This window comes from Megalobrama amblycephala, linkage group LG10, assembly GCF_018812025.1.
Source record: "Megalobrama amblycephala isolate DHTTF-2021 linkage group LG10, ASM1881202v1, whole genome shotgun sequence".
Classification (NCBI taxonomy): Eukaryota; Metazoa; Chordata; class Actinopteri; order Cypriniformes; family Xenocyprididae; genus Megalobrama; species Megalobrama amblycephala.
The window spans coordinates 36,073,012-36,098,487 of record NC_063053.1 but is presented as its reverse complement, the minus strand read 5'-3'; the positions used below and the strand labels follow the sequence as shown (position 1 = coordinate 36,098,487).

General features: G+C 36.7%; 1 protein-coding gene across 1 annotated transcript; it reads right to left on the bottom strand.

Annotated features, from left to right (window-relative positions):
- Positions 1 to 133: 133 nt before the first annotated feature.
- gclc (glutamate-cysteine ligase, catalytic subunit) lies at positions 134 to 24,559 on the bottom strand. The gene is made up of 16 exons (XM_048205921.1): positions 23,804 to 24,559; positions 21,010 to 21,122; positions 16,902 to 17,084; positions 14,185 to 14,298; positions 13,732 to 13,790; positions 13,020 to 13,156; positions 12,863 to 12,937; positions 11,013 to 11,129; positions 9,115 to 9,253; positions 8,836 to 8,948; positions 8,586 to 8,678; positions 4,596 to 4,700; positions 4,276 to 4,357; positions 3,086 to 3,198; positions 2,867 to 2,987; positions 134 to 1,090 (listed from the first exon to the last, which is right to left on the bottom strand). Exons 1-16 carry the CDS (start codon positions 23,951 to 23,953, stop codon positions 909 to 911), a joined length of 1,896 nt encoding a protein of 631 aa, XP_048061878.1. The 5' UTR covers positions 23,954 to 24,559; the 3' UTR covers positions 134 to 908.
- Positions 24,560 to 25,476: the final 917 nt, after the last annotated feature.

Below are 25,476 nucleotides of genomic sequence, written 5' to 3'. Positions count from 1 at the left end.
TAATGCAGATTATATGATTTAATGAATTGAATTATAAAGAACAATCATTCCACACACTTAAAGAATTGTAGCTGGAAGGCTTGAATGCTGGCCTAGAAAAGGCATTGCTGGCCACTCAATAAGATGAAATATGTACAGGAATCACTTTATTTCAAGCCATATACAGATATTAAAGCTAACAAACTACAGCATAATCTAGTTGTTCATGATAATATAATTAATTTTTAAAAAGACCCTCTGCACCCTCTAGTGGTGGAGAAAGCTTAACACAACCGCAATAACCTTAACTAAGATGGTAAAAATGTAGCTGTCCTTCAAACAATAAAACGACTCTGAATAATTTGTTAGTGAAAAACACAAAGCACTGCACACTACTATGATCTCCTTCTTTACCCTGCATTTAAATTCCTACATAAGTTTAGTCACACAGACTTGCATCAAGACCGGTTTCAGTGTCTTCAATTCACCCTGGGTACAATATTAAATGCCAAAAGAAGAAGAATCAACAGTTTCATCCATAAAAAAAGATGGTACACTTGTTAATGCCTGATGAAGTACAGTATTTACATTTCAACAATGAAAATATTACTAATGTACAATTTAGTGTTTGCTACATTTACATAATCTCTCACACACTCAGACCGGCGTGAAATATGTACACATTCGGGTACAATTGCATCATGGATCTGTTTAAGCTATTAAAATAATTTGCGAATAATAAAAATCTGCTATTTACAAATTCAACAAACCTTTGGCTGGCCTCAGCAATCAACACATGCTATTTAAATATTCTCTTACAAGTTTTTTTCTGGACCGCTGCGTCACATACTTGGTCTTTCGCTCTCATGCAAAGGAGCTTTTTTTTTTATATATGTATATAGAGGATTTGCGTTTGTTTTGAGCAGGCTTTATTTTCCTCTGTTAACCGGCTCTCCGATCAGTTCCGGACATTTCTCTTCACCCTTGGCGATTCTGTCGCACTTGTGAAGCAGGTCGTAGTTGATTTTGTCTGTAATGACGCTGTCCTGCTTGTACTGAGGATGCTTGGCAACAAATTCCCTCATCCACTTTGCCATAGTCATCAGTTCACCTGAGAAAAACACAACAAATGTGAACAAAACTATCCGAATAATCAACCTGCTAGAAAACTAACTTCGATTAGTATAGTCCGTTTTCAGTTGATGAATGAACAGAATATTGTAGCGCGCCTCCCATCCAATAAATCACAATAATCTTTGCCCATCCTTACTTTTGATATGAAACGGAAATTTTTTAAAAATAAGTACCATTTTGGTGCTGTTTAATGTGGCATGACTTAGTTCAGGGGATGAACTGAACATGAACTGATCCTCTCCTCCGCTTTAATACCAGTTACAGTGCGATGCATGAACATCTGAAGGTATGTTAAAAGATACAGTACAACTTACCAAAATCCGTATCATGGTATATTATAATGTATATAGTAATGCAGTACCAACTGAATCTCATGCATAGTTTACAGCATTAGTTGACAGATTTTTTCCTTGAGAAAATTTGCAATGGACTGTACCTGATATATATCCAAAATAATCAATATCGAATCAAATGGGAATCGAATCGGAAGCTTGTGAATTGAAATCGAATCGAATCGTGAAATTTGTATCACACCGTCAATACCCAGTCGTCTTTTCTCTGTTTTCTCTCATCAGGTAGCAACAATTTAAAAAAATGTTCCCACTGTATTTCTACTGTATAGGCAAGCCAAGTTTTATTGAAAGCCCATTTTGCCAGCGATATCCCTTTAAAAGTTGGAAACTACATGCCAAGTTTGAGCACAGAATCTTGGGACATGTGGTCTCCATCTCAACGGACGGTGCAAAAGAATAGGGATAGGACTCAGGAAGAAATCATGTTCATGGATGCGATTATTAACGCTTTTCCGGTCATGAGTATGAGGTAACGCAGCTCTGTTTATCATATTAGATACATTTGAGAGTGTTGAAAATGATGTTATAACGTTACTCTGTGCGTTCGCTCGCGGCTGCTGTGAGACACTGTTACACACTGCAGTAAGATAGATCCATTTTACAATATCATATTAAATGCTGGATGGCTTGTGTTGATAAATGGCATGAAATTAATTTTAAAACGTATTGTATGATGGAGAAAATGCTGCATTACTGTTACTAAAAATAAAGCTGCATCTGATTATGCTATGTTAGCTATTTCACAAAATAGTGTTTTTCTCTGAGGCATGGTAAAGCATGGTACTCGCAAAAACATCAAGAAAATTAGATTTAAACAATAAGACTAAACGTGTTGAGCTATACAACAACAATTAGTTTTCTGTCTATAAATATATCAAAACAGTTGTTCCCTTGTCTATTAAAACATGTAAATATTAAAGCGTCTTTGGTGTTTCCATGGTTTCTACAAAGATAAACCGGAAACCGAGGGTAACGCGGGTATGACGACATTGACAGGCGACTCCTCACACGTCCTGGAGCCTTGGTTAAAATTGCTATTTTCTCACGATTTACAAATAGTTGGAAACATTTGGGATATTGTAAGTAATCAAGTGAACAAAATATATAACACTGGCCTAGTGGTTTTTGGATATTTTACTGCAAAAATATTACATATTGCACCTTTAACTGATCAAAAGTGCCGCAAAATAAGCCTCAAATGTTATCAAAGATGCAACGGCATGTTCGTTTATATTTTCAATGCAGAGAACAAATGCGAATGGCTGTGTATTTATTTGTGCATTCAATTATAGCTGTCACAGAATATGTATGTATTTGTGTAATTTACAGCGAGCTTATAAAGCCACATGTATATTGTGTTGCGTGTAATGGTATATTGTAACTTAAAGTCATTTTCTTACCAGAAGCGCGCTTCTTAATGAGTTTCAGGTAGTTGAGGATAGTGCATCGCGTGTCGACATCCACCTCCATGTTCTCAAGGTAGCTGTTCAACATCGGTATCAGCCCGTGAAATACCCCTTCCTGGACAATAAAAATAAACACCACACAAGTTAAATGGAGGAATTAAGCATCACTGAATCCTACTGCAATGGTCAGTTAGAGAGCAGAGAGACACACACCTTCCCGTTGATGATGGTGTCGATGCTCATGAGGGTGAACTCTTCCCCGTCACTCGCTTCACTCTCCACTCCATTCTGAGCCGTGGAGGGCGGGTCCAACACTGGGTTACAGCCTTAAATTAAGCAATAAAAATTATATAAGAAATAAAGAGATGTAGGCAACACTATATTAGGTGTCTTTAACTGCCATGTACTTACATTAATAAAATGTTAAATACAATGTACTTATTGTGTGGATGTTGTATTGAAAAACACTTATGCTGATATTGAGGTGGATATGGCTAAGATTTGGGATAGTTTAAATAATTGTTTAGCTCTTAGGTGCTAATTAATACCCAGTGAAAACCACCAGAGATTGTGTGATCAGAACAACTGAGAGACGTCCATTTAGGAGAAGCTACAACACATATTTGTATCACATGATATAGTTAAGCAATATCACACAAGGGCTGTTTTTGTCCCGAATAGCACAATTGCAAATATGATATTGAACTGAAATTGAATAGAATTGTTAATAAATGTTTAAACAGACAGCATTTCTCCATCTAGGGTTTTTTTTAAGTTTAGTTTTTATCTTTTCAATTAATCTTATACACACTTGCACCACTGTTATTATATGCAATAAGCAGCTACTCTTTTTATGTCTTAATACACTGCATGTTTTCATAAAAGGAGCTTTACACAACCTTATCAGAGCTAAGTATCTGATGGTGACCTGTAGTATTATACATTCATGTAGTCTTGATTTGAGTGTGTGCAGTGGTCATTTACATTTAAAAGGCTTGTAAATCTAGCTCAAGTAGATTTTAGCACGCCACACTCAGCTTTGATCTTATGACATGATTTCCCAACAGCAAAACTGTGGCCAGTGGAAATGCTGAGTGACTGCTGAGCAAAAGAGTTAATGTCAAGCCCTGGTCAACAGTGAAATTACAGATGTAATTAAATGCAGGGATTGTTTTTAAATACATGTTTTTAGATTGAACTTGCATGTACACAGTAAGTGCACTGCATCAAATGATTCATTTAAATGCAAGTACATCATGGTTAAAGACACTTGATATAAATGTGGAACCAGCATGCACTGTCACAGATATCCACATGATGTCAGCTGTGCCTTTATAAAAAAGTCAAAGTTCAACATTGATATGAATGATAATGACCTCCATTTAACTTCACTGTCAACTAACCTTTAAAAACGTCCTTCCGGAAATAAAACATGCCTTCTTGCACGGCATTTCGCTTCTGAGCAACTTTCATATTTTCATCGACCTAAAAAAAAAAAAAAAGATGTTACAAAAAATGACAGAATTAAAAATGTTACCAATGCACATTTCTATTTCATCATGCTTTTAATGAATATACTCAGTATTTGTGCCATTTCAATTCATCCCCAGAATCAGTTTTTCTGCTGTGCATAAAGGAAGTTAAAATGCAAAACGTGTTAAAAAACACATGCACACACACACACACACACACACACGCATGCAAACAAAACAGAGAATCCAACCTTTGATAATGGAATGAGGAAATCCAGCTTATAGGACAAGATCACACGGGTGAGAAGAACGATAAACACGACATAAGCAGAGTTCTCAAAATCTGTCAGTTGGACCTGTAAAAAAATAAATAAATAAAAACAAAGTGTAACATATGACATTATGTATTGCACATGTATATGCAAAACAAATCCAACAATGAATCCATATTTTATTATGATGTGAAAATAGATAGGTTATTCAGCAAGGGATGCATTACATTGATCAAAAGTGACAGTAAAGACATTTATAATGTTACAGAAGATTTCTATTTCAAATAAATGCTGTTCTTTTGAAATTTCTATTTATCAAATAATCCTGAAAAATAAAATGTGTCACAGTTTCCACACACATCTGAAGCAGCAACTGTTTTCAGCATTGATGATAATCATACATGTATCAAATCATCATATTAGAATGTTTTCTGAAGGATCATGTGACACTGAAGACTGGAGTAATGATGCTGAAAATTCAGCTTTGATCACAGAAATAAATTAAACTTTACTATATATTCACATAGAAAACAGCCATCTCATTTCACAATATTACTGTTTTTCCTGTATATTTGATCAAGTAAATGCAGCCTTGGTGAGCAGGTGACTGGTGACTGTGAAAGTCAGCACCCCCGCTCGTGTGATGAGAGACGACACACACGTTTAAGTAACGATCCGGTTCCAGTGGCTTTAATCCATGCACGGCTTTTCAAAACGCCACAAAGCACAACAGTCACATAATAGTCTATTTCCACATGAAAACCACAGCTAGCCAGATTAAAGAAAAGTGAAAATGATTCAGAGCAGCATGTCATCATATTTTACAGGAACCTTCACATAAAAATCCTAGAAATATTACAACAGGAATGGGACTACAGTAACAGGTGCCACTGTTTTAGGATGGAGATGAAATCGATGTGAGGCTTATAGTCTATTTTTTTATGCTAACAGCATGTTGTCCTATTGCATTTTGTGATTCTTTTGTATGAAATACTGTTTATAAAAATGTATAAATAAGTGTTTTGGCACACCTGGCCAAGTGGTGCTATGCACTGTTGTAAAATCAGGTTTTAATTCTGGCATGGTAAATTTAGTACCCGAGTACCCTAGCAACCGCATAGCAACGCCTTAGCAACCACCTGAGTACCCTAGCAACCGCATAGCAACGCCTTAGCAACCAACCCGAGTACCCTAGCAACTGCATAGCAACCCCTTAGCAGCCACCCCGAGTACCCTAGCAACCGCATAGCAACGCCTTAGCAACCACCCCGAGTACCCTAGCAACCGCATAGCAACGCCTTAGCAACCACCCCGAGTACCCTAGCAACTGCATAGAAACGCCTTAGCAACCACCCTGAGAACCCTAGTAACCGCATAGCAACACCTTCAGCAACCACCCCGAGTACCCTAGCAACCGCATAGCAACAGCCTAGTAACCATCCTAAGTACCTTAGCAACCGCATAGTAAAATCCTAGCAACCACCTTGAGTACCCTGACTCTATCTATCTATCTATCTATCTATCTATCTATCTATCTATCTATCTATCTATCTATCTATCTATCTATCTATCTATCTATCAAAACTACTAAACTAAAACTTAAACTTTCAAACTGAAAACTTTTAAAACTTCTTCAAACTTTCTGGACCGGCTTTTTCAAGCCAACTTAAAGTTTGTCTCGACTAACTTTTTTTATCTAGTTTCATTTGTATACACTCAAAATAACAAAAAAACGTGATTCTTTTGTAAAATAAAGAAAAACAAAAACAAACAGGATGCGCTTTCTGCCGTCTCTGTCTCCTTACTGGAGCACATCACAAAAATGAACCGATATTTAGTGTACACGTGCCTGACTCACGATCAGAATTATATCTATAGAAACTTGAAATGTGAAATTTAAATGAACCGATTCAAATCGAAAACAAATATTCTCTGATTATGTAATCCGTATGAAACCAACGAGAGGTATAGAGGTAATCTGTTCAAATTAGGGCTGGGCGATATGTAAAAAATATTTGATCGATAATCGCCTTAAAAAAATATCGCAATATCCGATAATATCGCCCACCTGAGCCCCACCCCTTCCACCCCGCCCCGTCGGAGACAACATAGCCGACACGCACTGTAAACACACATCAGTTTGGTTGCACTCTATTGACAACAGCCTGCAAATCAGTAGGCATGAACTTAATTTAAAGGTTAAAAGTTTGTTTTTCTTTTCTTAGTTTGTGCTTTAATATAAAAGCATTTGTTATGTTAATCATTTCCACACTGCTCAAGTGTTTGAAATGAATTTCGTTTCGTAAAGAGAACTGTTGAATTGATCAGAGTTTAACGGAGTTCATTGTGAAGGTGGACATTCTGGTGGTGATTGTAAGAATGATGCATGTTGATGTCAAATGTGTCTTATATTCTTTCTTAAGGTCCGATGTTTCATTTTTGGAAGAGAAACATCGGACACATATCATGATGATACGTTTAATTTATTTCATTTTAAATGCGTAGCGCTGTTTTTTAAACTTGTAGTTAAGCTATAATGTATTTGTTATGTGTCTAAAAGCGATTAAAAACAGTTTGATTCGTTCTGCATGACCAAAAACAGAAAGATTATTTTTTCTCATGTTTTAGAGCTCCGATGTGTCCTTACAGGCCTCTTATAACGAAATAATAATTAAAAAATCATTATTTATTTGGAAAAATAAGTAATTACTAATGTTGTTTGTGAATTTTATGTTTCATTTATTTTGATAATGAACAGGCTGTGATGTCAAGCAGTGCTATTGACGTGTGCGCGCAAGGCGCCGGCGTGATCACTTGAACTGCTTCCTTACACCAGTGAAAACAACTTAAAATAATTAATTAATTAATTAATTAATTGTTGATCATACATTAACTGTGAAGAGTTTAATCATATCTGTGTACACTCAAAATAAAAACAAAACATTTTGTTTTTGTAAAATAAAGAAAACGGGTAGGCCTACCACTTTCTTCCGTCTTAGTTTCCTTTTGAAAGATAAATCAATTAAAACAGCATATGGCTTCAGCTTTTTTTCTTTCGTTTTGTTAATCTGTTAATTGTTTAAGTTAATATATTTTGTGTATTTATTCATTTTATTTAGGCCATATGAGTTTATTTTGCTGCGGGTGCGTGATGCGTGTGAATCCTCCTTTTCTGTTGTTTGCGCGTGTCAAACGAAACCACTGGAAAACAAATGTAGTTATTTTTAACAAGTCATTCTAATTTAATTTAGCCTTTTCATTCTAATTTAACAATCTTGTCGGTTTAAACAGAAATGTAGGCTACATTATTAGCGCCGCGGGTATAGGCCTAGGTTGATGTCAATGCACGAATCCAATATAGTCTGTTACACACACATGTGTGACAAAACTGTGTTTACGGGAATGTTTAAAAAAAAAAAAAAAAAAACATTGTTAATAAGCAAAATCAAAATGTTAATTTTATAAAAAGTAGCCTTTTGCCATTGCATGTGAATAAATATGTGAACGGTAACTACCGGACTATGTTAAATAAATTTTATTGGCGATTATCGTCTGTAAATGACTTTTAATATCGACATCATGATACTTCCAAGACATTGTCGATATACGATAATATCGTCATATCGCCCAGCCCTAGTTCAAATGTAGATGTTTATAATGTAAATGTAATATATGTAATGTATACGAGCGCTTCGCAACAAGGAAAGGACAAGTCATAAGAGTGAAATTAAAATGTAAAAATGGATTAAAATATTCCTTTTCCAAAATGTTCCGATATTGTTTCACTGAAGTTCATTTAACAGCTGCACTGCGGTTCATGATTTAATAAAAAAACGGTTTAAAAAACATCCCCCCCTCTGCTTTTCCTCAAACGGCACCCTGTATATATATATGCTTTGCTAAGCACACAGTCAGTCAGGCCGCGTCTGCTTGCATCATTTGGCACACAGACAGCTGTTTGTTTAATACCTCCATGGGACGGAACTCCACTCTCCACCCGATGTCAGAGTTCGGAGGGGGAGGCTTGAACCTCATTGTCTGCCAGTTGGTTGACTGAAGATTCTGTAACATGCAAAATAAACCGTGGTTCACTTTCACATGCTACTTAAATCACTCCAACTATGTGGTGAACACAGGTCTAATATCCACATTTGTTTTTTTGATGTTGTTAATCAGTTTGCCAGAAGAACAATAAAAATCAGATGTTAATGTTAAGTACCTCGAAGTGGTCCGATTCGTTCTCATCGTCCAAATGAATCTTCTCCTGGAAGAGCGACAGCGGGTCGCGGATGAAGAGATGTGCGATGTGCTGTGCCAGCAGTTTGTCAATGCCTGCAACAGTGCAAAAAAATGAAAATAAGCACTAACCTGCTTCAGTGATTTCACACCCCGTCTACACCGAGAGGCGCGTCACTTTAGAAGCAAACTGAACACATTATAATCAAAGATGCTGTCTACACTGGCGACAACGGCACAATGCAGTGAGGGAAGTCTTTACCTGCATCGAGCAGCTGTTTGTTGATCTCTTCATCGATGGTCAGCTCAATGTCATTGTATTTCTCACCACAGCAGGAGAGGTAGCTGTCAATCGAATCATACCTCGATTTGTTGATCCTGAATTTGTTGTTTTTCAGCGGCTGCAAAGAAACAGATACACCATTTTAAAGCGGCCACACTATGCTCAGTTCATGTCGCGTCTTTTGTGTGCTCGAGTTCATTATTTTAAAGTTCCCCTGTGGTGAAAATCAAGTTTTTAAATGTTGTTTATATGTCTATGTGGTGTTTTAATATGCTTCAATGTGTCCGGCGTTGTAGAGAGTGATACATTCGGATACATCGAGCCTGTATAATTCACTCTTCTAAATCAGTTTCTGCTTCAAACATATATGGCTGATTTAAACCAGTATTACCACTTACCGTTGTGCAGCGTTTACTACAGTACAGATGAGCGAATGGATCAGGCAATACAAGCTGCTGTGATTGAGTGGAGGCGGGGCTAATTTGCATATTCATGGTTCCGCGTATACTAAAATTAGCAAGGGTGTGGTTACATTCAAGCTATTTTTCACAGGAAAACATGTTTAAATGTGTCATTTTGGTGATAAAAATTGAATTTTAAGGGATAAAATTATTGTAGATGTGCGACAGGCGTGCTCATGATGGAGAGCGTGCTTTTCTCCCAGGCGCATCTACACTACAGCTAAACGAAAAAAACCCCCAACTTTTCAGAATGCCGCAAACGCACCACAGGTCATTTGACAAGAACCAACCAATCAGCTTCACCCTTTCCGTAACAACATCGAAAGCTCAGCCAAGATGGATGAATGACGCATTTTTAGACGTGACATGAATGGCCCTTAAAAAGTCTTGATGTTGTTTTTGTCTCTACTAGAACAGGTTTTCCTGCTTGAATGTTGATAATTTTCCTCATATTCTCCATTGTTGCAGCTCCTCTCTTCCCAGTCTGTCAGTAACGCCGTTTAGTTCCTGTCTCTATGAAGCCCCGCCTTCTGAAAAGCACAGTGTGCTCTGATTGGTCGGCTGGAACAGTGCGTTGTGATTGGTCCCGCCCTTACCATAACCACCAGTTTCAACACACTACTAACTAACTCAACCAGGCCCCGCCCCTTTATTCTGCGTATGAATTATTTAAATGAGGAATATTGTGACGTGTTCGTTCCCGGAAGAAAAATTCTGAAGTTCAGAAACACAGACACTGATATAAAGAATAACTCCCGCTGGAGGGACTTTTTCATGATCAAACAGCAACATTACACACTGAAGAAAGATGAACATGGAATATAATAGGTCATATTAAGCATAACAGGTTCTGTTTAATGTCTGTGGTTTAAAAAAAACTTGGCCTGGGCAACATATGTTTATTTTGAGATTAGTCGCACTGGCTGATAATAGTTGATATCAAAAGTTGTCAGGTCTTCTGACAGTCTTGTTAATTATTACACATCATCATTTGACATTAACATGTGCACTTTCTCAAACGCTCTCACTTTCAAGTTCTCAAAAGGCCCAATTTGGATGAGATTCATGATTAACAGTAATTTCATGTATGATTCACACAGGACTGAGATCTCTGTAATTATTACTGAAGTGTGACTGTCTGTTGTTTGGATGAGGGCGTTACAGAACATCATGTAGTCTGTAATTATAAAATTATGTTTATAATTTAGTGAAGGAATTGAGCCCAAAATAAATAAATAAATAAAAGTAGGTTATTTGCTCCATATATTGTGCAAGAAACCCAGGCAAGATCAATTTGAATGGGAGTAAAAATCTACTTGACCTCTTCATGGAAACTATTCATTTATGAATAAAGCCAAAAGACTTTTGTTTTGCTTGTGTGCAGGTTAAAAGAGAGGCATGTGATCCCGTTCTCACCTCCAGGCCCCTCTCCTCTCGGGTCCGGTCGTCCACAGACGCAGAGATCACTCCCCAACGACAGTCGATGTCTGACACGAATCCGCGATAGAACGGTGAGGCAGCACTGAGAGCCATCTGCACAAACACATCAATACTGAGAACGAAATACTGCACATTTCTGGAGACATTAAGAAAACGGAGTCTTAAAAGTTTGTACTGCTAACCACACAAGACTGAAAATGATGACGGAGGGTTATATATTACTTCATGTATGGTAAAGACGGTCAATTTTTAACTAGGGTCAAAGTTAGAAGATCCTTTAAAATTTTCTCAGATTTGGAATTTATTATTTTCTTTAGCAGTAACATCATGCATGGCAGTTTGCTGTGTGCACCCCAGTATTGAGTCCATCCACCCATATTTATATGCATTTTATTTAACAGTATAAACATGAATTTGCATGAACTCTGCCGCCTCACTTTATATTAAGTGTCTTCAACTACTATTTAAATTACAGCTGTGATTTAACGTGTTAATTCAGGAAAAAATAAACACGTTAAAATTATTATTGCACCCACCCTATCCCAGACTTGTACGTCATCATCATTGCATACAGTTTAGTTACGAATATGATGGAGAGCAATGACTGACTGTGTGATGTAGAATGCAGTTAAAATGCCACTGAAGCTCAAGATATGAGGGCAAAAAAATGTCCCTTTATGGGTTTTGTTTTATATTTATATTGTATGATGTAGCTTAGCAATATCACACGAGCAAGAGTGCAGTTTTTTCCTGAATATCTGCATGATTACAAATGTGATACCGATTTTATACAACGGCACAACAAACAAAAAGTTAATATTGTGTTATATTTTAGACAATGAAATTAAAATAGTTCCAAACAAAGCCACAGCAGAACTGTTGTGCGTCTCTGAGCAACACACACAAATCGAGTGAGTCATTGATTCAGTGAGTCATTTATAAATCTGGTCACTTGCTTCGTTCCTGAACGAATCAGCCATTTAAATGAATAGGTTGAATGAATGATTCAATGACTCACTGATTGAGACAGTTACTTGCCGCCACCTACTGGCAGTTTTAGAGTTATTTTTAGAGTATCATTTCATTTTTCATTCATTTTCATCTCTGAGCTGCATTAAACAGTCTGTGTAAATATACATAAATACCACTTCAAACGCAGTTCTATAAAAAAAAAAAAAAAAAACATTATGGTCACATTGTAGCCTTAAAAGTTTATGTGTAATAAATTCTAAGTTGAAACAGAATATTTATTTTTTTAAAATGTCTTTTCAATGCTGTTCTCATCTAACACAAAGATGACTTTAAATGATCTTTTAGGGGATAATTTCTCAGTCAAAATTGATCGCCTGACAGCCCTAATTTAAATTAATCACTTGATACAATGCACTTATTGTGTACATACAAGTTTTTACACTGTACTTATCTTTGAAAAATACCTGAATGCAATCACAGCTGTAATTAATTCTGTAATTGCATCTATAATTACACTGTTGTCCTTTCCTTACCCACTTAACCCACTCATACCTCCAAACCTTTACACAATCAATGTACCTAACTTTTTTTAATTTAAGTACACAGTAGTTAAAGACACCTGATATAAAGTGTGACATCTCTGCTAGCTGCTTTGTATGTGTTTGATATGATTCGTTCGCATCACTTCCATGAGAGACAGTTTGCCCATATTTCTTTCAACATGACAAGGTTTCTAATTGCACTTCTAGTTGCGGTTTTATTTCTGCCTTTGGCTCTCTGGAAGTGTTGAAATATTACATCAACAGCACGCTCCGTCCTCAGACTGTGCGTTCCTCTAACCCGTGTTCTCTTACCACAATGGGACAGAAAACAGCCAGTTGGTCATAAAGGTAGCGCGCCTCTCTGATGCTGCAAGCCTGGAAGGTCACCTGGTGGACAAAATTGATCCGACGTCAACAACATGACCCGAATATTCTCAATGCAAATCAATGAGAGTAAAAGGGATTTTACCTGCAGGCAACAGTTTCCCATGCCAAAGCCCATGGCGTCCATGTAGATGTGATCAGGCAGTGCACCCCGGGCAGCTTCTCCGTCATCTTCTGGAAACGTCTCCACAAACGGAGATGGGGTGTTTTTATCTTTAAAAACTGTAAAGGGCACGGAAAAACCATGCAGCAACATAAGTGAAAATGTTCATCTGAAGCTTTTTGCTGAAAGTCCTACTAAGTATGCGAGAAGTGATAAAAGCACCTTCAACCACATTAATCTTTATACTAAATTGCTGCAATATGAATAGGGAAATTCTTTATGTCATTTGATTTTACTTTTATGTCGCATCACTAGGTAGCTTCGCCCACTGTGAAATCTCATTGGTGCAAAATCCTGCTCTGGAATCATTGAGCTTTTTAAAAATGTTTTTGCAAGATCTCCCTTATGTTCACCAAAGCTGCATTTATCTGATAAAAATACTGTAAGAAACAGTGCGAATTGAATATATGTGATCAAAACTGAATTTTCAGCATCATTACTCCAGTCTTCAGTGTCACATGATATGATGATTTGATGCTCAAGAAACATTTATGATTATTATCAGTGTTGAAAACAGGTTTTGGACACATTAGGAGTAGATCAAATGAAACCAGGCATATACTGTTTATTTCCAGAGCAAAACTGACTCACAGAAACAGTTCTATCATTTACAAAAACAAATCAAAAGACTTACTTGGTACGTTAATCACCACCTTTTCGCCCCTCCGGTGGCGTATGTTTCTGGTCAGAGTGCTGTAACACATTAGCAAAAGCATCCATACCTCATTCAGCTGCATTCAATATTTTGAATCATTACAAACACACGTTTTCATCCAACTCATGATGAATTATGTGCTTGCTGAAATCCTTAACTTACTGTAAATATGAGCAACCATAATGGAAGCAGCAATACTTCTAGAGTGATCAGATGAACAGCACTTTTAAGGCTCTCGGCTACTGGTATGTGAAAGTTCATTGTCTGTTGAACTGGCTTCCCATAATCCCCCTGAAATGCCTCTGAGCTCTAGCTTACGCAAACAACTTCACATTGTTCTGTGTCAGACGACACTTCAAACACTTTCAGTTGCAACGTAAACTCACAATGTCCCTGATGACTGCCAGAGGCCTGCGACACATGATCTCTCACCTGAATCTAGGGTGTCTGTTGATGGCCTCGTCGGGGAAGAAAAGCGATTTGGACACCCCTTTCTCGACAGGTGTGGGTTTGTATTCTGGCAGTGTGAAGCCTGGGCAGCCTAACCTACAAAACACAAACAAAAAGAATTATAGCCATGCACTGCAACACATTTGCATCTAACATTACAAGTGATTTCATCACATGGAATGGCAAATATAAGCCTGCATCTTTTATCAGGGTTAAAGGGTGAATATTATCTACACACATGTTGGCACACCCAACTCAACTGCCAGCAAATGTTTCATAATTTTTTTATTCTTTTGTCACAAGCTTTATATTATATTATATTATATATTATATTATATTATATTATATTATATTATATTATATTATATTATATTATATTATATATATATTATACAGTGCACAGCATAAAAGTACACCCCCTCTGAAACTTCTGAAAGTCACCAATTACTCAATTACTTAGAAGACATGTTAGGGTTCTTTAGAGATATAATGTTCCAGCGAGTCTGCTTAATCAATTACCAAAGAAGCATGTCAAAATTACTCACGAAAATAAGATTTTATCATCAAGGTTCTTATCAAATTTTCTGGTGCAAGTTTAAGGCAATGTTTGATCAACAGGTAAGTATGTTGAACCAAAACATTTAAAGAGAAGTAATTTCTTGACAATTTAAAGTGTTATATAGCTCACTGAATCATTCTCAACTTAATGCTGACAACAATGGAAGCACTTGGGAGAGAACTGTCAGGAGACTTCTTTCTTAGCACAAAAGAGGACAAGAGGATTACCAAATCATTGTTTTAAGTGTGAAAATATAGCAAAAGTAAAACAGAAATTCAAAAACAATGGACTTGTGACAATAATCAGGACTTCATTTTAAGCTTTCGTTTAGTGATGAGGGATTTTTTTTGCTAGGCAAAGAGCAGGAGAAATACCAAGTGAGTGTCTCAGAGCCAGCAAAAGCTATGAAAAGAGTGACAGAGTAAGATGCAGCCTGCAGAAATGACATGCATGGTTGTTGTTCTCACTGGAACTACCTACTATAGCCAAAGCACAATAAAGTCAGCCATTTCCAAAGCCCATATTTACAAAAATATATCAATACTCTGGTCTCATGAGACCAAATCAATCATTTTGGATCTAACAGCATCCAAAATGTTGTGGTGTTGCTAGAGGAGGAGTACAGTGAGAAGTGCCTGGTTCCCACAGTAAAGTTCAGTGGTAGTAAAGCTCTTATATAGGGATGTGTGAGTGCTGAAGGTGTGAGGGAGTTGTGCTTTATCAATGCTGTCATGAATTCACACGCCACTGTGTAATTTAATGCACAAACTTCAAACAGAAGATGTTACCCTTTCCTCATTCCCTGCATTGCTGGGCATTTTTTCAACATGACAATGAGGATATGCGTTCTTCCAAGCTGACACTCTTGAGCGCCTGTGGGGGATTCTGTAGAGACGAGTTGAGCAACACTCCCCATTAAAGATCAGGGCATTTAAGGAGCTCATCATTTAAAGAGCTCACAAAATAGGGAAAATTTACTTATTTTGTGGCTATTAATGACATATATTTCTCTGTTTTTATTTAGTTTAGTTTTGCCATCTTTCCATGAATTGTATTAGTGATCATAAAGAAAATACATCTTTTGTATTTGTTCAGAGGGGGTGTACTCATTTATGTTGTGCACTGTACATACATATTCTTTTTATATATATATATATCCTTTATATATAGAATAAAAAGAATCTTAAAGCTGTTCTTATAATTGGAACAATTATATGGCAGGGCCTTTTCCCTGACTGAATAAAACACTGTCATTCATATAAGAACTTATATGAACTTAGAAGAAGCAGCCCAAAACATGGGTTGTGTTGTTAATTGTGTGGGTGAATGATCCATTAAAATGGGAGAAATAAACATGCCAACATGTGTCATCCAGATACAGGGCAGTTAGACCACTTTAGATGTCTTTATATCACAGTATGTCATAATACAGCATTTTTTTCTGAAGAGTAGGGCAGCAACTAACAATTATTTTGATTAATTAATTCGTTGCACAGAGCCTAAACGTCTGACAAATGTCTTATCTTGTACAATTTGCGTTCAGCACCGCCGATCCCTGTTCGCAGAGTACCACGAAAGTAAAACACGAGCGCGCATTCAAACACGATTTCAATACCTCGCATTTTGGTGCATGCAAATATCTCCCAATGTGAAGGCTATCTTGGCTGTGTAGTTGTGACCATCTCTCAGCTCTGTGTCATGCTTAAAGAAAAATCTGGTCTCTATTTGCACTTTGAATATTGAGAGAGTACTTTGATTATGGTTGCACTTTTTGTTTGCACTTAGTAAGTATAACTATTCATTTTTAGTTATACTGTTTTTATTTCTATCATCAATTTGAGTTCAGTTTGGAGGTCAAAAGTTTTAGAAGCTCATAAATGATGTACAGTTCTCAGGTCTGAAGAGACTCGTATGAAATCATACAGGAGAGAAGCCAGTCAGTTGAGTTTGTGGAAAAACCTTTTAAAGTGCTTGAATATTGTCTTTTACTGCATATGATAATTCATACTCAGAAAGTGGAACTGAAATGACTTTCATTCAAGTCAAGTATTTCGCCATTATGGATTTCTTACAAAAAAATGTATTATTACTGGATTACAGTGAAGCATTGGCTACATTTTACTGGACGTGATGTGAGTACCTGGGGAATGACGTGACTGTGAGGAGAGTTTGGTTCTGGCTGAGCACAGATGAGGCCTCTCTCCTCCGCTTTCCCATGTTGTCTTCTACCGTGTTGAACTCCGACATCGTCCCTCCGTACGGCTGTCCCGGCGTTCCTTCGATCATGTAGCTGCCGTACTCCGGCCTCCACAGAGTAGGGTGGCTGCAAATGTGCACGGTTGACAGTCAATCAACTGGTGAGAGAACTCAAGCAAACCAAAGTATTGCATTTCAAGAGATCGATATTTTGTCTCTTTATGAAAAGGTACTTGGTGAATTACTAGCAGAGGCAATTCATTTAATCCATTTTGCACTAGTGGATAAATGAGCACTCGTGCATTACAGACATCCATCAACATCTTGCTGTAGTAATGTAAACTACCGGTCAACAGACTTTCTCAATGGCCAATGATGATATATAGAGAGTGCTGTGACCAATGAGCATTGAGGATCATAAAATTACAATGAAGCAGTTGAAATACAGACTGAAGAGACAGCTAAAATACCAAAAATCACTAAAATATATGAACAAACATCATACATATCTGAAATTTCCCAAATTCTGTTGTTAATTATTCATGTTAATTTTTTTCCTAAATTCTGTTTTCCATTTTAAATTCTATGGATTCCATTTTAATGGCTTGATTCAATTTTAATAATCAAAAAGCATGACTAATCAATTGAGTTTATAAAACTTTCAACTTAAAAAAATATATACATTTACAAAATTAGGGTCATATGAAATGTTTTATTTATTTTTTTCAGAAATTCTGTGTTTTAATTTTTCTGGATTTACGGTTTAATGCAAATTCATTATCAAAAACTGTGGCAATCAATGGAATAAAACATTAGCAATTAAATTAATCTTTTAAAATGTAATCAAACTTTTTTTGGAAAACAAAAAACAAACTTTGGTAACACTTTATTTTACAGTGCTGTAGTTACGTTACTACATGTACTTGCTATAGTAATAACAGTAAATTATGCATAATTACAAGTAACTAACCCTAAACCAGCATTTCTCAAAGTGAAAAACAGTGCTTGTTATTTATCACAACTATGCAGTGTTTTCAACAACATAATGTTTATTTTAGGTTTCAGACACTTAAATATACATAAGTACTAGTAAATCAACACATTTAGAATTTGTAAAGTAACGTTACACACTGATGTCTATGGAAACAGCAATAACAATCAAATGCCGACGTGTTTTATTAAATATAAAGTTTACTATTTCTCCCAGATCACCGGCCATTTACTTACATGAATTTGGGGAGAAATTGATGAATTCACATATTGTAACTGACAGGACTCTGAACAGCTGCACAAACAAACATGGCGGCGCCCATCTCGCTTTATAGATCAAGATAATTTATTAACGTTTTTAAATGACAAAACACACTCACTTACACATACTTGAGAATTGGAATATGAGATAGTTGATGACATGGTAAGCAAGTTTGTGAATATTTTGAATAAAAAAAAAGGAGAAACTAAATAAAAGCACTTCATCTGTAAAGCATGATGCGTCGCCATGGAAACATGGGAAACGTTCCAAAATAATGGGCGCGTAAAAAATGTATAATTTATATATAATAAATTATAATGCAAAGTGATAACATAATTGCACTTTTATTTTCTCTATTTGAATGTTTTTAATTCTGTTATTTGATGTTATGTTTTTAAAATGTGATGTTAATAAAATAAATGTTAATATATTTTAACAGTTAAACTTAAAGCCTAGTTTATTATCATTTTGTAACTCTATTGTAAGTACATGTAGTCAATTAATAGTACTCAGTACTTATTTGAGTAATTACAATGTAACTACAGCATTATAAAATAAAGGGTTGCACTTTATTTTAAGGTGTCTTTGTTATACTGTAATTACACATTTAACTACTGAGGAATATTAAGTAACTACATGTACTTACTATAGGATTAAGATTAGGGTTTGGTTTGGTTTAGGGTTAGTTGCATGTACACTGCCCTCCAAAAGTTTGGAAACACCCCTGGCAAAGTGTGGTTTTGGACGATATCAGCATAAATCCTTATCATTTTTTCATGCAAATACATTACAGTAACTTGACATTATCATTGAAGACCAGCAATACCAATTTCCATTTTGATTACGTAATAATGGCAATATATACATGTCAAAGTCAGCTGTGATGCTGGTTACTGGTTTAAACTTGGCCCAGGTTTGTAAAAGATTTTTGGGTCAGCACACCTTAATAGCTTCAACAATTGATTGCCAATTAAGTTTAGAATACAATGAACCAATCAGAACCCAGTTTAGGTCAGATAGCTGCTAATGCTGGATATTTAGATGAATCGAAAATTTAAGTTTTTTCTATGTATAAACTGTTTATATAATAAAAAATGTTTTCGTAGTTTGTGTTGTCCCTTATCAGTGCAAAATTATCACAAATTAAAAAGGATTCATGCCAATATTGTCCAAAACCTCACTTTTCTAGGGCGTTTCCAAACTTTTGGAGGGCAGTGTAACTATGCATAATTTACTGTTATTACTATAGTAACTACATGTAACATTTGTAACAATGACACTGTAAAATAAAATGTTAGCTAATAAAGTGTAACCCAAACTTTTCTTGTGACAGGTTGCAGTGAAGACCTTTGAGTTTCTGTGTGTATTTGAGCATCATGTGCAGCAGAAGAAACAGATATATTTATATTTCAATAGTCTTTTTGAGCTTTAATACTCACAGACACTAGTCCATATCAGTTTGATTTATTCATCCAAAATTTCACAGCACTCCGCATTGTACAGTAAACTTCATTTCTATGACTGGATTCCACAATTCCCTTAATGATTTTCCACATCGTAGAATATATCAGTCGACAGCTAATGCAAACGTTTTTAATAGGTGGCATCTCAGATCGTCCACGTGGGGCTGAAACTGCTGTGCTAGGACAGGGCAGGATGGGACGGGACGGTGCGCTCTTCAGTATGTGCAATAGAGAGGCAGTAATGAGGAATGCCACAGCTCTCTCGTTTCCCATTGCGTGCTGCGATTTCCCCTGAGCTACAGCTACACAACATCAGGAAAAAAGGACACACTTGTCTTTTTTTTTAATATCATCTTTCATGCAGTGTGTAATATAACAGCTGTTTGTGAGAGTAAAAGGTCTGCAAAGTTGCAAAGATCAAAGTGCAGATAAATGGAGTTATTGTCTCCCAAAAGAAAGAGGCGATTCTGAACTGCTGAAACGAGTCGTCACTAATTCAGGCTCACTTCCTGCTGAACCCATGTAGGTTTGTAACTAATTTAGAATAATGCCAGCCTATGGTCTTCATTGGCTGCCGGTGAACAACATCACCTTTGCCCCTCAAACACTGTGTCTGAGACAGGAAACGTTTGGTTTGTTTTGTTCATGTCAAGAAGACGCTGATTTCTGAGCTGCAAATCACTCCGAATGATGAGACTCGAGCTGAGGAAGCTGAAATTAAGATATGCTATTGGCCATTTCATTTTCGACATGCGATGTAAGAAATCAACCAATCACAACAGACTTGGCTGTCTGACCAATGAGAGCAGAACAGGCTCTCTGAAAGGAGGGGTTAAGAGAGGCTGAATCTTCGAAATAAGCATTATTACACTCTTCGAGAAAAAGGAAGGTGATGTGCAACGTATATTTTGAGAAAATCACAGTTTTTTGAGCTTGGATGCATGTAAACCTGTTGTAGGAGACTCCAGATCTAAATGAGGAGGCTTTAAAACAGCATAATAGAGGCAACTCAAATCAAACGGAGAGAACAGGAAAGATCCTATCGATCTTGTTGACTTATTAGACACAAACATAAAAGAGGGATTGGCCACGAGACTTTACAGCCATGCAGGAGGTTAAAGTGTACAAAAGAACAAAGTTTTCCATTTTCATATAAATCAACAAAGTGGACAAACGTGCATTTGCCTTCATATTCTGTCTTTTTAGACTAAGTTGCAGCTAAACCTGCTATTATTATAGTGTGAGGAGCCCGAAACAAATCTCTGAACATGTAAATTTAATACATTTGTTGGTCAGTATGTTCAGAATATTTCAAGCCTATCGGATCAGTTACTCACTTGGGGTTGATCTTTTCACCCTTTTCCTGAAGGGTTTCCAGAACATCCTTCCCGTTCAGAACCAGACGGACTTTTTCGTGTCTTTCATCCATTTCCACCAACATGTACTCCACCTGCAGGATGTTTCAGAGACATTTTATCAAAACCACAAAATACTGACCACAAGTAAAAATAGTTTCAGTATGCACTGTTGCTCTGGCTGAGGTATTGCATGCACATTACATGTTGGGTTTGCAAGGCAAATGTACTCGCAATAACAAACCACAGTGTTACTCTTGTCATAACACTCATTATGAAAGTAAAAGCGCAGTGAGAGATTTCTAGTCTGATGCAATTCTATTCTTCTTTTTCTCCATTCCATTCTTTTTGCCTTTTAAATCCACTAACGCCGAACAAAGGATTCACCGTCCTAAACCAACAACATTCCAGCAGGTTTTATCGTAAATCCACTGACGTCTTCTGACTGGTCAAAGGTAATGAAATGAAAAGCCATTTCAAAAGGAGGTTCAGAAATCGACATTAGCCTGTTGATCCTACATGAACCGCAAGTTTGAACATGCAAACACTTTCTGGCACCATTGTTTGACATGTTTATTTTAGTACTCTTTTAAGAACAGTGAAAGAACGAGCAAGAGCTCACTGAAAGATGACTAACTGCACAGCCACCCAACCAAAGGAAATGGGATTTTGTAATCATCATCTTTGCACAAAATCTGTAAACTAAACTCAATAAGACACGCAAGAGAACTCAATTCAGTATGCGCTGTTTGAGAAGTTTTGTGTGCGCAACACACATCAGAAGCAAGCGCCCAGAAAGCCGCATCTCAAATAGCGTGCAAATACTGAATTAAGTTCTCTTTCTCGTGTTCTTGCACTTGAAAGGACGCATTCACACAAAATTATGTCAAAAATGCCCGTATTGTTGAGTATCCTCGTGAAAATAGTCGGTTATGTCTAAAGTGAATGTAAACAGTTGAGAAAGAAAACGCATGTGTTCACACAGAATTAGTTTTTGCTGTTAAAAGCACGATAAATGTCAGTAAAACGAATAAAATCACAAGGTCTAGAGACACGTTTGTTAAAAGCTGAAGTTCTTTTAACTTGAGCGTCGTGTTTTTAGAATGCGATGTCATGCACCAGATTCTGCAAAAGACGCGAGCGCAGTGGTTAAAGACATCCGTCTAGCACGTATTTACATTCATAAACAATGGAAAAGTAACACAGTGGAATGGAAAAACTGTGTTTGCAAACAGCGATGATGTTTTTGTGGTGGCGGAAAATGACAGTTCTGCAGTAGCAGTCTGTGGAAGCCACGGAATAAAAGAATAAAAAAAGTTAATTTCGAGTTTATATCTCAAATTTTTAGAAGGAAAAACAGAATTGTGAGATATAGTCGTTATTCAGTCTTTTTCCTCAGAACTGCGAGCTTATATCCGGCAATTCTGACTTTTTCCGCCTCAGAATTGTGATATAAACTCACAATTGCGAGTTATAAAGCCCAAAATGGGAGATATAAACACACAAATGCAAGAACGAGAGTCAGAATTGTGAAATAGATAACTTTTAAACACAGCCTATGTAAAATGATATAGGTTTAAATATTATTTGGCTATTTTTCTGCCACCACTTTGCACGCGCATCTGCTCCAAACTGGTCTATTGGATCTGTGCATTATGTCTTAAAGTGACAGCAGCCTAATATTCCTGCTGCTGCCTGTGTTTTTAATGTTAATCAAACAACAAAAGACAAAAATCAATCATTGCTCTTCACTGATTAACTTTTGTAACTTTAATAAGGAATTCATACAGTGAAGACTATGCAGCATTATTTTTACATTTGATTACTTCTATTTCTGTACCTGAAGAATACTGTAAGACCTACTTGAAAAACACAGTTTATTTCATTTATATGCTTGTATAATTTCTTTTTTGAGCTATTACTCATAATTTGATTATTTGTTCTTATTTTATTACTTACTGTTTACTTGTCTGTACCAATATTTATACAAGTTTATTAAGGTTACATGGGTCAAAAACACAGAAAACAATAACTAGCCCTATTTTATTTTATTTAATGTTTTTTTTCTGGTGGGGCCCGTGAAAATCTGAACCACTCCCCTGGATAAATCCTTAGCATTAGGCCCAGGTGTGGTGAAAGGCAGATCTTTACATGTCTGGGCTGCATTATACATACAGTACTCCATTCCACACCCACTCATATCTTACTGCTGAGATTTTCCACAGTCTGAATAACCAAACCTATGAAATAACACAAACGGGAGAATATGAAGTCAAACCAATACTATATTTGAGCTTCTTCAAAGAAGAAAACTTTGCCTAGAATTTCAGCACAATCTCTTAACCAACTTCATCCTGGGATTATTATTAAACATCTCCGAAGGAGGTCAAAGGTCAGCTGGACACTTGTTGGCGCAGATAGTTTAGTGGTGACCTTCCTTTACCCCTTAAACCAAACCTGTCCCACCTTCAACAGATGCAAATGTTTTGTAATTCAACATCAACACTATAAACACATCCTACCTGACAATTTATAGTTAAACACACCTAATATAAAGTCTAAACTTTGTATTTACCTATAAAACTAATTCCAAGATTTTAAGATCCAAAAAGTGTGCATGCATAAAGGAGACAATATTCATAACACAAAGTGTGCACCTGCTCACGTGCAGCATCCAGATTTGGTCCAGTGCATCACTGAATGCTGCCTCTAAAAAACGCAACCACGTGTTTTCACGAAATATTGTGCATTTTTTGAGGATGAAAAGCAGCCTCACCTCGTCTCCCCATTTCAGCACATCCTTCTGCCGCTCTTTGACCTTATTGTAGATGTTGAGGAACTGAAGGATGCCGTGCTTCCTAACGTGGTCAGCATGTTTCTTGGTCTCTTCCCAGTTGAGCGGTGACCCTTGTGACAGTAAGCCCATATCACAAACCTACGAACCCTCGCTTATGGTTATGGACTTCAACTTCAGCTTCTCGTCCACCGCGCGGCGCGTGTCTCAGTCTTGATATAAACGGTAATATATTGCTCGTGAGCGCGCACGCTAGGCCTTAAATGACTCTTTTTAAACACGGAAGTGTTCGCTCTGTGCTTCCGAGCGGGTCTCGCGGACGGGTTCACGACACCTCGCGTTATGAGCGAATAAAGCGGTCTCGAGTTGCAAGCAGCTGATATTTGATCGGAGTGCGCGAGTTATATGTCAGTCCTTTCCTCCCGCACAGACACTTTGCCTGTGCTGAGAACACGTGACTGTGTCGTTGCGCGGACGTCATGTTATGACTCAGCAGTCACTTCCTCTCGACGGAGTGGACAAGGTAACGCGCGCAGCCGATCTGATTGAATCTGCTTTTGTAATCGTGACCATGCAAAACGTAAGAAGCAGAAAACGGTGTTTGTTCAACTGCGGACATTTTGTTTAGCGGTTGTTTTACTATTATTATTATTTTGTCTTTTCCTTCTTATATGAAGGTCGCATTTAAAATGCTGTTTTTTAAGCAACGTAACAAATATTGCACCTATTTGTATTAAAATATTTTTTAAATTGCGTGTTTTTGGAATATGCTGGCTATGAAATATTAGGGATATGGTTGAAACAACAAGGTCAGCAAACACAAAACGTTCCCTGAATGTTAGCAGTATTTGTTTCCCGTTTGGTATAACGTTTTAGGTTTAATTTTTATAACCATAAAATAACGTTTCCAGAACATTAACTGCATAATATTTGAGACAAATACAGTAACTTATTCAGCACGTTGACTATAATGGTTATTTTCGGTTTTTTAAATAACCACCTACACAGAAAGTTACCTAATGTTTTAATAACCATTATACAGAACTTTCCATAATTGTATTTTTTATTTTTAATGTTTTTTATAACCATTAAAGGGTTAGTTCACCCAAAAATGAAAAATCTGTCATTTACAGTACTCACCCTCATGCCGTTCCACATCCGTAAGACCTTCATTAATCTTCGGAACACAAATTAAGATATTTTTGATGAAATCCGATGGCTCAGTGATACGAAAGCCCTAAACGGCCATGGATTATTATTTTTTTCTATCTTGTTTTCTCGTGATCACGACTTATTTTCTCTAAAACAATTTTGCTGTTTGAGAAGCGTGTTTATGTGTATGTGTGTTGTTTCCTACAAAGAAATGTAGAAAATACAATAGGTTACACACTATCACTGAATTAAATGACATAGGCTATAAATCATATTTCTTACACACTGAGTGACATAGTGAGGTAAACGAACACTGAAACTGCGATGATTAAAATAGCGTCTTAAAGATACACAATAAGGTTCAAATAGAATACTATACAGTGACATCAAAATTAGTTTTAATAAGCAATAAGTTTAGTATCACATCGAACTATTGCAGTCGTGAAACTGTGAGGCAACTACGATAACAGATACACTTTCAAGCAAAATAATTATAATCAGTC